General features: G+C 46.8%; 1 protein-coding gene across 2 annotated transcripts in view; it reads left to right on the top strand.

Annotated features, from left to right (window-relative positions):
• PPP3CA (protein phosphatase 3 catalytic subunit alpha) overlaps positions 1 to 1,984 on the top strand; it is a 135,890-nt gene extending 133,906 nt beyond the window's left edge. For both annotated transcript variants that reach the window (XM_071742579.1, XM_071742580.1), the window contains one exon: positions 186 to 1,984. In XM_071742579.1, coding sequence (XP_071598680.1) covers positions 186 to 379 — 194 coding nt within the window. In that variant the 3' untranslated portion in view covers positions 380 to 1,984. The remainder of the gene's footprint in view (positions 1 to 185) is intronic.
• Positions 1,985 to 12,009: the final 10,025 nt, after the last annotated feature.

Genomic DNA, 12,009 nt, shown 5'->3' with positions numbered 1-12,009 from the left:
GAGAAAAAGCAACAAAAAAAGCCAGGCCAAGCAAAGCAGTCGCGTTGCAGGAGACGGTGGTGGTGAAGCCCCAGCGCTCTCTGAGCGGTGGTGTCAGCCCTTCTCACACCCGTTGCTAAGCCGGGGGGAGAAGCTGCCGAGAGTCCCTCCTCGCTAATTTAACTTTTTAATGATCCTTTATTTAGCTATCAAGGGATTTTCACCCCAGCATAAGATCACTAGCTTCGAGGAGGCCAAGGGCTTAGACCGCATTAACGAGCGCATGCCCCCGCGCAGAGACGTGCCCTCGGATGCCAACCTCAACTCCATCAACAAGGCCATCTCCTCAGAGACCAACGGCACCGACAGCAACGGCAGCAACAGCAGCAACATCCAGTGACCTGGCCTGGGAAAAGGAGAGGGGGGGCTGAGCTGCAGGGCACGGTGGGGTGGCTGCACAACGGCAGCGGGATGTCCTTGCCTCTGGTAACTCGCTCTGGGGGGGCCCAGGTGTTGGCTTCAGTTTACAAAAATCATCCACGAAGAGATCGTCAACTTTTAATTTGGTGGGAGGGGAGGGGTGGGGGAGAGAGAGAGACACCTCCTTTGGATATGCCTTTAAAATGCTTGTAGAAAAACGGGAGCTCGTGCTGGTGTATGTCACAAAGTTAGGGGGAATGAAGGTGTTTTCCTACCGCGTGGGGAGCGTCCGGGTATGTGGCTGAAAGCAAGGCCTTTTGTTATGTTACTGGACATGAAAACTTTGTTTAATTTCTTACTAACTATTGTACGTTTACAGTTGCAGCACTAAACATGGACAACATCGAAACATTTTTAACAAAATGTACAAACTAAATAAGGACTATTTATTGATAATGTTTTGCTACTCTTGTCAGACAATGGCTATGAAATAAATTAGGCGGTCTTTAAAAATATATAGAGGGGGGGGGAAAAAAAAAAAGAAAAAAAATATAATGTTGAAAATTTGTTTAAAATGCCAAAAAAAAAAAAAAAAAAAGAGTGAGAGAGAGCGAGCGAGAGCGACAGTTTAATTTTGTACAGATTATGCTTACCTCAGGTTTCTTTAGTGTGCTTCAATGCCCTTCTTTAAATATAACACTTATCTTACTAATTTGGCATCAATTATCCTTTTCTTTGTTTTGAAAAAAAAAAAAAACTGGAATAACGATAACATTTATCTTTTTTTGCTGTTTATATTTAGGGGGGTTTGGTTTGGGCGGTTTTCTGGGTTTTTTTGGTAAATCAAGTCTTGGTTGTGGCTTGCTGAATTTAAATATTTATGAGTGGTGCATTTTTAAGTATAGTGAACAAGACACCATATTAAGTGCAGTGAAAAGCATCTATATTCTGTAAAAATCTGCCTATGCATGTTTTTTAAGAAAAAAAATGGCTGTATAGGCCTGTATGGGACTGTAATGCGCTTAGTGGTCTGACTTATACTGGAAATGTATGTACTGGCGTACTTTATATTCTCTAAAAACAATGCTTAATGCCTTTGAAATTTTGTAATCAAGAAAAAAAAAAGCTTTGAAAAATTTAAGGGGAGAGTATTCTTAAAAGTTTTTAACATAAGCTTGTCAGTGCACATATAGATGGGTAGCATGTTTAGCAAAAACCTTGTGAAATTTAAATAAGTTTGTAGTTACATGTGGAATTCTAAATGCATGATAACTGTTAATGTCATAATGGTTTAGTCATTTTGTTCTGTTCTGTCACGTGCCACAAAATGTGTAATTTTTTCACTTTTTTCCCTTTGTATATCAGTTACGGGTTTCAACCGGTTCGTTCCGAGAAGGAAAAAGAAACAAATCCAAACAGTCCATTGATATTTTTTAACAATTGTATAAGTGCCCAAGTAATTCACTACAGCCTACAGCCTTGCCTTTGTAATTTGACTTCGAAATGTTGGCAATCAAAGCATGCACTTGTAACAATGAAAGAAGCATTTTATATTACTACTCAATAAAAATGTGCATGAACTTCAGCTCTCTTCCCTTTCTTGGCTGGCTGGGTCACAGCACAGGAGTGTGTGCTTGCTGCTTGCTTTTGCTTTGGGCAGGAGAAGACCAGTGCTGGAGGAGAAGAATGACTCATTCCATGACTCAAGGTCAGTCCTTTACTAAGAAAAAATATTTTTAAAAACCCCATTTATTATTTAACTATTTTAGGCTGCTGAACGTATGCGGACTTCAAAGTTCTCGTTAAAAAGTTGGGTTTTCACTAAAATGAGTAAGTATTCTGCAAGTAAAGTTCAGAAGAAAACACTTACCCTTCGTGTGCTTTCTCTCCCTCATCTGAAGTGTTTGAAAAGGTCGTTTAGTATCCTTTATAATGTTCCTTTAAGGAGAAAAAAAAAAAAAAATCAGCAATTTCATATTTCGAATGCTCTTTTAGCCAGATGTGAACTGTCAAAGCTCTGCCTCAGTCTCATTTTCTCCCTCACTGTGCTCAGCATCCATCATCCTGCAGAAAACTGATGGGCAGTGCTGAGTGATGCAGCTTGTGGGTATTTAGTCCTCCTTCCAGGTACTGGTACTACGTGCTGGCTCAGTGCCTGCTTTCTGTGTGTTTTACTCACTTGAGCTCACTTGTTAATTTTGGCAAAATATGACAGGTGGTAAAAACGAAGAGAACTCAAAATACGGGGCTGGGGAGCTGGAGCAATTTGAGATTTTAATTTTGATTTCAGACTGTGTAGAATTATAGCACCAGGGGTGAGACAGAGCAGAGCTGTTCATCTGAAGCTGCTCAGCTGGTCAGTGAGCACGCTCTCTGCAAAAAGGTAACAGTGAATGTTTGAGTGACCCCTTTATTTCCCTGGCTGGTCCTGTCTCTGTGCTGCTGAACCTCTGTGGGTTACTCCAGGTGAGTTTTTCTGCAGAGATGCCTGAGGTGGTGCTCACTTTGTGCAGCACTGGGCAGCCTGGCGTGTGCTGTCTGCTTGCATTTCAGCTGGGCCCTGCCAGTTGCCCAAACCAATTTCAGAACAAAAAGGGAGGTTTCCTCTCAGCAGTGACAGGGTGGCATAGCCCTCTCAGCTGGTAGGCTTCACCCCAAAAATCCATGCCACAAACCCATGGTGGGTTGGCAGGTGCTGGCTAAAATTGCCCAAGAGCTCACAGGTAAGCGAGGCAGCCCAGGCTGAGTGATGCATCCCAAAGCCTGTCTGGTCAGTGAGAAAACTTGGTTTGGTTTCCAAGACTGGAAAACCCAGAGCATGCAAAATAGCTGTGTCCTCTGTGTCCAGGTAAGGTGGCCTGGCTCTTCTCCAGAGCAAGCCCCAGCACCCTGCCATGAGGCAGGTCCAGGCTATACTCAAGTGTTCCTGAAGGGAAACAAGCAGGGCATCCCAGATCTCCAGCTCTCCCTTCTTTTTCCTGCTGCAGAAGGAGCTGGTTGGTCAGTTTGAAGGAAAACCCTGGTGCTACTGAAGGCTGAGTTGGGGATTTCCTGGCCTCATCAGTTTGTCTCCCAGTACAGGTTTCTTCCTGCTTACCAAATATGCTGCTTTATTGCCCAAAACATCATTGGTGCCTACGTTAGGATCCACTGTATTTTTTAACCACTTTATTCCCACTGTGTGAGGTGCTATTATTGGATGCACGTGGTATCTTTTCTGCACTATCATCATTTCCCTTTTCAACAGCTATCAAACTGTTGGCTTTGATATATACCCTACAAACTTGTAGGGTATAAGCTCCTAGCATACATTTTCTGAAGAAGACAACATTCCAGTTTTGTCCAGGTTTCCCCCCAAGCTTGCACTGTGTTTAATTCTGCTTAAGCTTGTGCCAGATGTGCCAGCTGTCAGGCACAGGTATAAATTCTTTAAAAATTTTGTTTGATAGCCCCTTTTTATTGCCAGAGGAGGCTCATCTGGAGCCTCTAGAGAAGTCTGGCTTTCTCCTGAGAATCTGGCCAGTGAAACTGGTGTCAGAAAGCAGGGCTAAACACAGGCACTGAGAGAGGCTGCTGCTTCTGTCCACTTGCACTTCAGCTTTCGTTTTTAGTGAAACATTTGAGCTCGGGGTGCAAAAAAGTGAAAATTTAGGGACTGAATTTAAAATTTTAGTCCTTGGAAATCAGTTTCCCTTCTTTTTTTCAAGGTTCCATTGCTCACAGTAGTCAGATCCGTGAATCTTCCCACTTCTTTTACAAAGAGGGGTGTGAGAGCCACCTATTTCAGATGTTAAAAAAACCACAAGCACCAAAGCAACTGTTTGAAAAACAGTTTGCAGATCACTCTCTTAGTTGCTTCTGTGAGGACATTTGATTCTGCTAAAAATGGCTGGTTCTGGCTTGCAAAAACTTGAACTTTCTGGTTCTTCAGTGATTCAGGGAAAAAAAAATGAATGTCCCTGTCTTCATATGTGTATGTTCATATGTGAAAACACAGAGGACTTCAGCCACTCCTGTGGAGTCAGGAAAAGGAGGAGCTGATGGAGATAGAGGTAGGGGATTTTTTTTTTCCTTTTTTTTAATTTTTTTTTTTTTTTTCTGCCTTGCTGAGCTGGCTTTGCAGTATCGAGCCTGGTAAGGATTCTAAAATGTATGTTTGTGAGGCCTTGATTTTTTGGAAATTTTGTAACTAACTCAATGTGAGACATTCCATGGAGCTGGCAGGTGGCTTTGTGCTCTGGGCTCTGTTCTGCCACGGCACAGGACTGCAAAGGGAAGGGCTGCCTGGGCTGTCATCCCTGCCAGAAGCTGGGTTTAGGTGAAGTAACCCAGCAAAAAATGTGCTAAGGGCCTAATTTTGTTGTCAGGGGAAGTCTGCAGGGGTGGCAGACAGGACACTTCTGCTCCTCTCTGGAGTCCACTCGTGGCCATCACAGTTCTCTCCCTTTTGGGAGGAGGTTTGTGTGGATGTTTGCTGGAGGTTTCAGCCTGGTTGGGTAATTCTTACAGCAGCAAGACTTGAGCAAGAGGTGGTTGTTCCCCACTTTAACCCTCACAGCCCCGAGGCAGCTGATGCAGGCAGCCACAGTGTGATCCAGTGTGTCTGTTCCTGCCAAGATCTGGGTGTTTAATGATCCCTTTGGCTTTAAGGGAGCAGTTGAACACTGTGGCCTGCACTAATTTCACAGCATTTTAGGCCAGAGGAACCTGTTAGGTTACAGAACTTGGACTCACTGAGGTTGGCAGGCAAGGCTGACAGCAGCTCCTCCAGCCCAATTGCTCAGGCAGGGTCAGCTGGAGCTCTCTGAGCAACCTCTGCCAGTGCTTGACAGCTCTTCCAGTAAAAAAGATTTTTCTTATTGCTAAAAATTCCCTATATTTCAGTTTGTGCCCACTGCCTCTGCTCCTGTTGCCGAGCCTCACTGAGAAGAGCCTGGCTTCATCATTTTTACTGCCCCCGTCAAGTATTTAAACACTTTTTCTCCAGGCTGAGCTGTCCCAGCTCTCTCAGTCTCTCCTCTTAGGTTACTGTTCCAGTCCCTTCATCATCTTCAGGGCCCTTTGCTAAACTCATTCCAGTAAGTCCATGTCACTGTTGTGCTGGGGAGCCCAGACCTGGACATGCTGCTCCAGGTGTATCTCTACCAGAGCTGAGTAGAGGAGGGGAAAAGCTAAAAATACCTGCCCAGTTTCCTCTGTGTATCATCACATCTCTTCAGCAGACATTGGTGCCAATAATTGAAGAGAAGAGAAGACACTTCTGGCCATTGAAGATGAAGAGGTGGGAGCCACACCTCAGGTATAAATGGAAGAAGAATGGGTTGTGGTTGCAGAGCTGAGATTTAATAAGAAGGTAAGAGAAAATGGATGCCTCAGCAGTCTGAGAGGATAGTGGCAGGCTGGAATAATGGTTTTGTGCCAATTTGGTAATAAATCACATCAGCAAATTACTCAGATAGGTACCAATTGCAAGAGGGAGAACTCTACACTGTCTCAGTGCTGTTCTATCCTCTCCTGTGTCCCTAATCCTTGGTGCTTCAAAGGTGGCAAAGAAGTCATAAAAAAACCTGGGCAGTGTTGTACCAAGGGAAAATTGTCCCTTGATGGAGTCAGCAGGCAGGCAGGTGAAGCCCTGAAGCATGTGATTTATGTGCAGTCATTGTTGTAGTGCAGCTGTCTTACCAGGACATCACAGCAGTGAGGAATCGTGTGCCTCCCTGGGGAGGAAGAGCTGGCCTTCTGAGGAGGTTGCCTGAGGAGAAGGTAATTTGTTTATCTGTCACTTAGTGGTTTATTGGTTTCAGTGGGTATTTAATAAGCTTTGCACTTGGACTGCATTTTTCTAAAATGAGAAGCAAGTGCACTCTGAAGGGAATGGGAAGCTGACACTGCCTCTGCTCAAACAAGGCTGCAGAGCTGATGTTGAGGCAACAAGCTGAGGAACCACTGCAGCCACGGTCCTGGGTGTCAAAGCAAGGAAAGGAGTGATGAGTGGGGCTGGCAGGAGAGCTTGGAGTAGGAATTTCATTCCTTTCTCAAAGCAGGTAGGAGAAGAGGTGATAATGGCAGTGCTGGAAGAGACCTGAGCACTTAGGCTGGAGGAGTGAGATGATGAGCTGCAGAAGTTGGGCAGGCAATAGCAAACCATTCAGGCTGATAACATTCACCTAAGTCTAGATGTGCACTTAAAAATGGTGCTGGAGATCAGGCTGTGACCTGAAGGCAGTCATGAATAAAAGGAGAGCAGGGAATAGCACGGGAAATAAAGGTTTGAAGTCCATGATAAAAAGCAGGCTGAGGCTCAGTGCCTGGCAGAGGAAGGAGCTGAGGTTGCAGGGGTGAAATCCATGCTGCAGGCCAAAGGGCTGGAGCAGCTCAGCTTCAGTGCAAGGGTGGCTGTGACCAAGGGGGTTGGACCCAATGGAAGGGTCCAAACATGTCATGAAGCCAGCTGGGATGACCACCCCAAGCCTGGGCTCTCTGCAGGATAAAAGGGCAGGAATTTAAAAAAAAAAAAAATCTCAACTGAAAATTGAAAATTTAAACAAAAACCTCAAAATCCCAACTGAACTTGTGAGGCAGGGCTTGCAAACTGACCAAGAAAGGGACACCTCAAACAAAGAGAGAAAAATAGAAATGGTCCAACTGAGTTACATCTGCTGATCGTGGGGGAAAAGCATCAGAAAACTTTCCAGACAGCTGAATAGAAGGAGCAGGGTATAACTGAGTGGGAAATGATGCAATGAGGAGAAGAAAGAGATTTAAAGTAGAGATATTGGCTAAAGGACCCTGGAAGGAAAGCCAATAATGAGATTTTAGGGTATGGAAACAACGGCAGGAGCTGAGACAGAAGCAAATTCAGAGTTTAGTGCACTTATTCCAGGAAAATGCAATACTTTCTTTCCTATGGTCATAGCAGAAAATACCACATTTGCTTGCTCATCACATAGCAATAATATTTAACAGCTCTCTGAATGGGTGGTTTATTTTGAAAAGATACTTGAAGACTACATAAGTAGAATAGTATATATAAATAAGGAGCAGCTGCAGGGCCAGTGGTCTGAGCATATTGGTGAGCAAAGATTGGAGGTAAATGTTGAAGGAAGCACTGAGCACAATGTGTCTGAGGGGACCTGGTTGGTGCTGTGTTGTCAAATGGATGCCAGGAATCTGTACAGGAATGTTGTGGTGGAAAGGAGCCAGCTGCAGGGAAGATTTTACCTTTTGGTGTTGGAAGAGGAAATTCTGGGTGGTGACAATATTCCTCACAGGTGATTGGTAGAAATTTGGCTAAGCAAGAAATGCTTGTGGCATTTTAAGTTGTTCCTGAGTTCCCTTTGGCACCTACCTCTCTGTGCACCCTGGACAGCTTTCCGTGGGAGACTGGGAGAAGGGGATTGGGATTACTAAAAGGGGATCACTGCTGGAGGAAGCTCCCTTCCACACAACTCCTTTCCTCTCCACTTTCTTCCCTTCCTGTCCCTTTCTCTTCTCTCTGTCTTTCCTTCGTTTACAGCCATTGTTTTGCCACTGGTTCCTTTTCCCAGATCCCTTGTGGCTCTGCCAGCCAACCTTGCTCTGCTGCATCCACCCCTGCCCATGTGGGAAAGACACAGAGCAGAAGAGTCCCCACTGCAATCAGGCTGCAGCAGGATCACACCTCCAATGTCACCTTGGGGGTGTCACCTCAGTTCCCTGTGCTGCTGCCATCACCTCCATCATGTCAGGACCTAGGTAACGTGTTCAGGCAGCTGCTGCCCATGAAAAAGCTAGAATAAAACTTGATTAATTCCGTGGGGACGGGCCCTTGGCACAAAAACATCACCAGCAGGTCACAGGTTTATGATTTTTCTCTCTATTAAGAGAGGTAGGAGTGTTCCTTGGGTGGTGGTAGAAAAAACCCTGGTGTTTGCAGAGAGAGGGTGAAATGGCAGGAGAATAAGGCAATTTTTTTTTTTTTTTCTTCTAGGAGATGAGAAATAATATTGGTAACAAAAGCTTTTGCATCCATATTGAGGAGCTCTGATGTTGCTTTGGAGGTGAGTTGCAGTCAGTAAGTGCAGTAATAAGTAGAAATGTTCAATCCAGGTTGGATGGGGCTTGGAGCACCCTGGGCTGGTGGGAGGTGTCCCTGCCCATGCAGGGGGTTGGAACTGGGGGAGCTTTAAGGTCCCTTCCCACCCAACCCATCCTGTAATGAACACACTGCCCCTTCCTGAGGAGCTGCTGGGAACAGCAATGGGGGGATGAGTTCTGGATGGATGGGGGGAGGAGAACGGGGGCTTCTCCTGGTCTTTTCCGCCTCCGTGTGGCTATTTTAGTTACAGTGGAGGAAAAAAAAAAATGGTCAGTCTCGTCTTTGCTACCTCCCAGTGCAGAGTTTCTCTTGGCCCTTTCGCCTCCGCAGCTTTTTCTTGTAAGGAGTGATTCACGCGTGTGTGCTTTGGTATGGAAATGGATTAGCGAGCCTTGCCAAGCAACCTCTTCAAAACACAGCTGGGTGCTGACACGGCAGTGTTTCCCTCGGTCCGGAAAGTTAAATCCAGAAATAACCTCCCTTCTCCAGCAACTCGATGAGTCAGGCGGGCTCCGGGGAGGGCTCCGGGATTCCCGTCCCCAGGAAGCCCCGAGGCTGCGGGGGGGGGACGCGGGGAGGGCTGAGCTCCCGGGGAAGCAGCGCGGAGCTGCGGGAGATCCCGTCCGGACCCGGAGTCCCAGCAAATGGACCCTGCCTGGGCCCAGGGTTCCGACAACCGCGGAATTATCGTGGTTGGAGATGAGGGAGGGGGGAGCGGGGCGGGGAAGGTGAGGACGGGGCACGAAGTGATGCTGGGGAGGCTGAATGCTCCCACTCTCCCCCAGAGCTGGGGGAAGATGTCCCGGCTGTGTCCGTGGGGGTTTCTGTGCCTCCAGAGCTCCCTGGCAGGAGCAGCGTGTGGGAACTCTGCTCCCAAAGGGCTGGCAGAGCAGCCAGGGCTCCCTGGGACTCTGTGGCTGCAGGTTCCTGAAGGGCAGAGCAGAGATGGGACCTGCACTCCCCCAACTTCCCAGCCTCGGGTCTCTCAGAGACTGGTCCTGGGGGCTCCCAAGTGAGGTGTTTGCTGTTGACCAACCTGAGCTGACACTTGGCTTGCCCAAAATGCAAGTGGGCTCGTCCTTGTGAGGGAGCAGCTCTGTGGCAGTGCCCCATAATGGGTGAAAATGTGTGCTGTGAGGTCAGGAAATTATTCTGATTATTAAGGTGTAGGTGGCTGTTAAGATCACGATATCCATGCTGTAGTTACTGAACCCATGGTTGCTCTGTGCCACCCAGGCTTTCCTGCTGGGTTGGTCTTTGGCATCTGTGACATTCCTAGAGTATGAAGTTTTAGGTAAAGCCTATCTCTGGAAGTACTTAATCTGTTTATTTCCAGTTCCTACGGGTTGCACCTTTATTGTGGTTTTTCCAGCACAGATAACCCAGCTTAACCTTTGCATCTGGTGTGACAGAATTACATCCAGCTCCTCACAGCTTCATCAGGAGTGTGAAAGTAGCATCAACACAGGCACTGCCTGCAAGATCTATGTGCATATATGTCTGTATGTATATATGTTAACCAACACGGGTGTTTTGGGGACAGGATATGATCTTTTTGAGCATTTCAGATTGGAAATTACCCCACAGGCATCATGAGACAAAATAAACACAGAAGTAGGATGCTGCCATACCTGCCTTTTTCCCCCCTCACTGTGTCTGCATGTCTCATCTGGCCCTCCCTCCAGGTTTCTTCAGTACACTTTGGCACTCTTTCCCAAAGCATTCCTAGGAAAAGACAACAATACAGCATGGAGCAGCAGGACAAAAGGATATCTGGGCCATTTAGAGCTGGTAGTGGGTTTGGAGTAGTATTATTAACTATGTAATGCTTTTTTTTAGTGGAGCTTGTGCATGAAAACCTTTGTATCTAATGGCATAACTGTCATCATTTCCTGGCTTAGAAATATTTCCAGTCTCCTGCAGCATCACACCCAGTAGAGAGGTCTTGGTTATTGCCTGTTTGCAAGGACAGTGAAAGGCCAAGGCTGGGGGGGTGGGAGGGAAAGGAGAGAAGAATGGGGGGAAGCATGATTTTAATAACAGAAAATAATTTTTTTTCCCCCAAACTATTTTTTTTCTTATTATCACCAAGATTAATTAAGGATAAAAAGCCCTGAAATATGGATCATTCAAAAGAGATCAGCTGGGAATGAAGCTTTAGCAAAATGATCAGAAGACTAAACACATCATTTATCTCTGTGCCACAGCTGAGGCGCCATGAAAAGTATATTCTGCTGAACACTGAAAATTAAATTATGTTATGCTCATGTGAGCATTTGGATGGTTTTAGGATAAAACTGTGGGGGTTTCTAAGTGGCTGGGGTACTAAACCCTTTGGGACAGGTGTTTTGGGGTGGGCTTGCCTGGTTATTGGGCAGCTGCTGCTCTGGCAGTGGATCACAGCAGATACACCCCTACTCACTGTCAGATCTGGGGGATGTGGTGGGTTGAAAATCAAATGAAAAGCTTGGTGGGAAGCTGTGTGTTGCTGTTGGACATGGCCCTGTCCTAGAGCTGCCAGCAGGAGCGGCAGAAGAAGCAGGGAATAAATTATTGAAGTGATAGAATGGTGCTTTATGTTCTACCTTTCTCTTTCCAAAGTCTTCTGCTGGTGCCCCAGCCTCCCAGACCATGGGTGCAGACCTCATCCTCTTCAAAAGCTGCCTCCATCCCTCATGGTGTGCAGGGTGCTTTGTGGCTGCCTCCTCTCCTCTGTCCCTCCTGGAAAACTGCACTTTCACAGAGTAGCAGAGGCTGGCAAGGTCCATCCTTCCAGGGCTCTCTGCAGATGTCTGCCCTGAACTGAAGGACACCTCCTGGGAAGAAAGAGAGCATGGGAATTCCTTTCTTCTCCTCTGTTTCTCTACCAGGGGATTCATTTGAGGCACTGGTTGAATGAATGTTTGAATGGCCACCCAGAACATCCAGGAGGGCCAAACCTTGTACCTGAACCGTGCTGGGAGGGGAGCAGCAGTGCAGCCCCTGGGTAAGGAGCTCCTGGTGCTGCCACCCTTCTCCCTGTGCAGGTTGGGAGCCTGCCCATCACTATGTGTAAGTGAAATCGTTGCCATGGTGACAGCAGGGCCTTCTAAATATGGCCCCGTGATGCCCAAAACCGCAGGGGTGTTGATTGCTGGGGTGCACCCAGGGTCCCTGCCATCCCCAGAAGCCTCCAGCTGTTGGGGCTCACCAGCAAGCAAAGGGGGAACCCCCCGAATGGGTGGCAGCATTAATTACCAGGTGCTGATTTTTCTCTTTCATGAAAGAGATTTTTCTTTTTCATTTTTTTTTCTCTTTTCTCCCCACGATGCACAGGCTGGCTCCGGGACCCTGCGTGCTGCAGCTGGTAAGAATCGGGCTGTCTTTATCCTACAAGTAGCAGGGAGGGATTTGCAGCGTTTGCACTACTGGGTTCTTGCCTGACTTAGAGACACGGAGCTGTTCTGTGCGGGGCTGGAGGGGGTGAGATTACACTCGATGCAACGATCGATTGTGAAATTACACCCCAAAACCCCAGGCACCCCCCTGGGCTG

The sequence above is a fragment of the Heliangelus exortis genome, chromosome 4 (genome assembly GCF_036169615.1).
Source record: "Heliangelus exortis chromosome 4, bHelExo1.hap1, whole genome shotgun sequence".
In the NCBI taxonomy this organism is placed as follows: domain Eukaryota; kingdom Metazoa; phylum Chordata; class Aves; order Apodiformes; family Trochilidae; genus Heliangelus; species Heliangelus exortis.
This window is presented reverse-complemented; position numbering and strand designations above follow the sequence as displayed.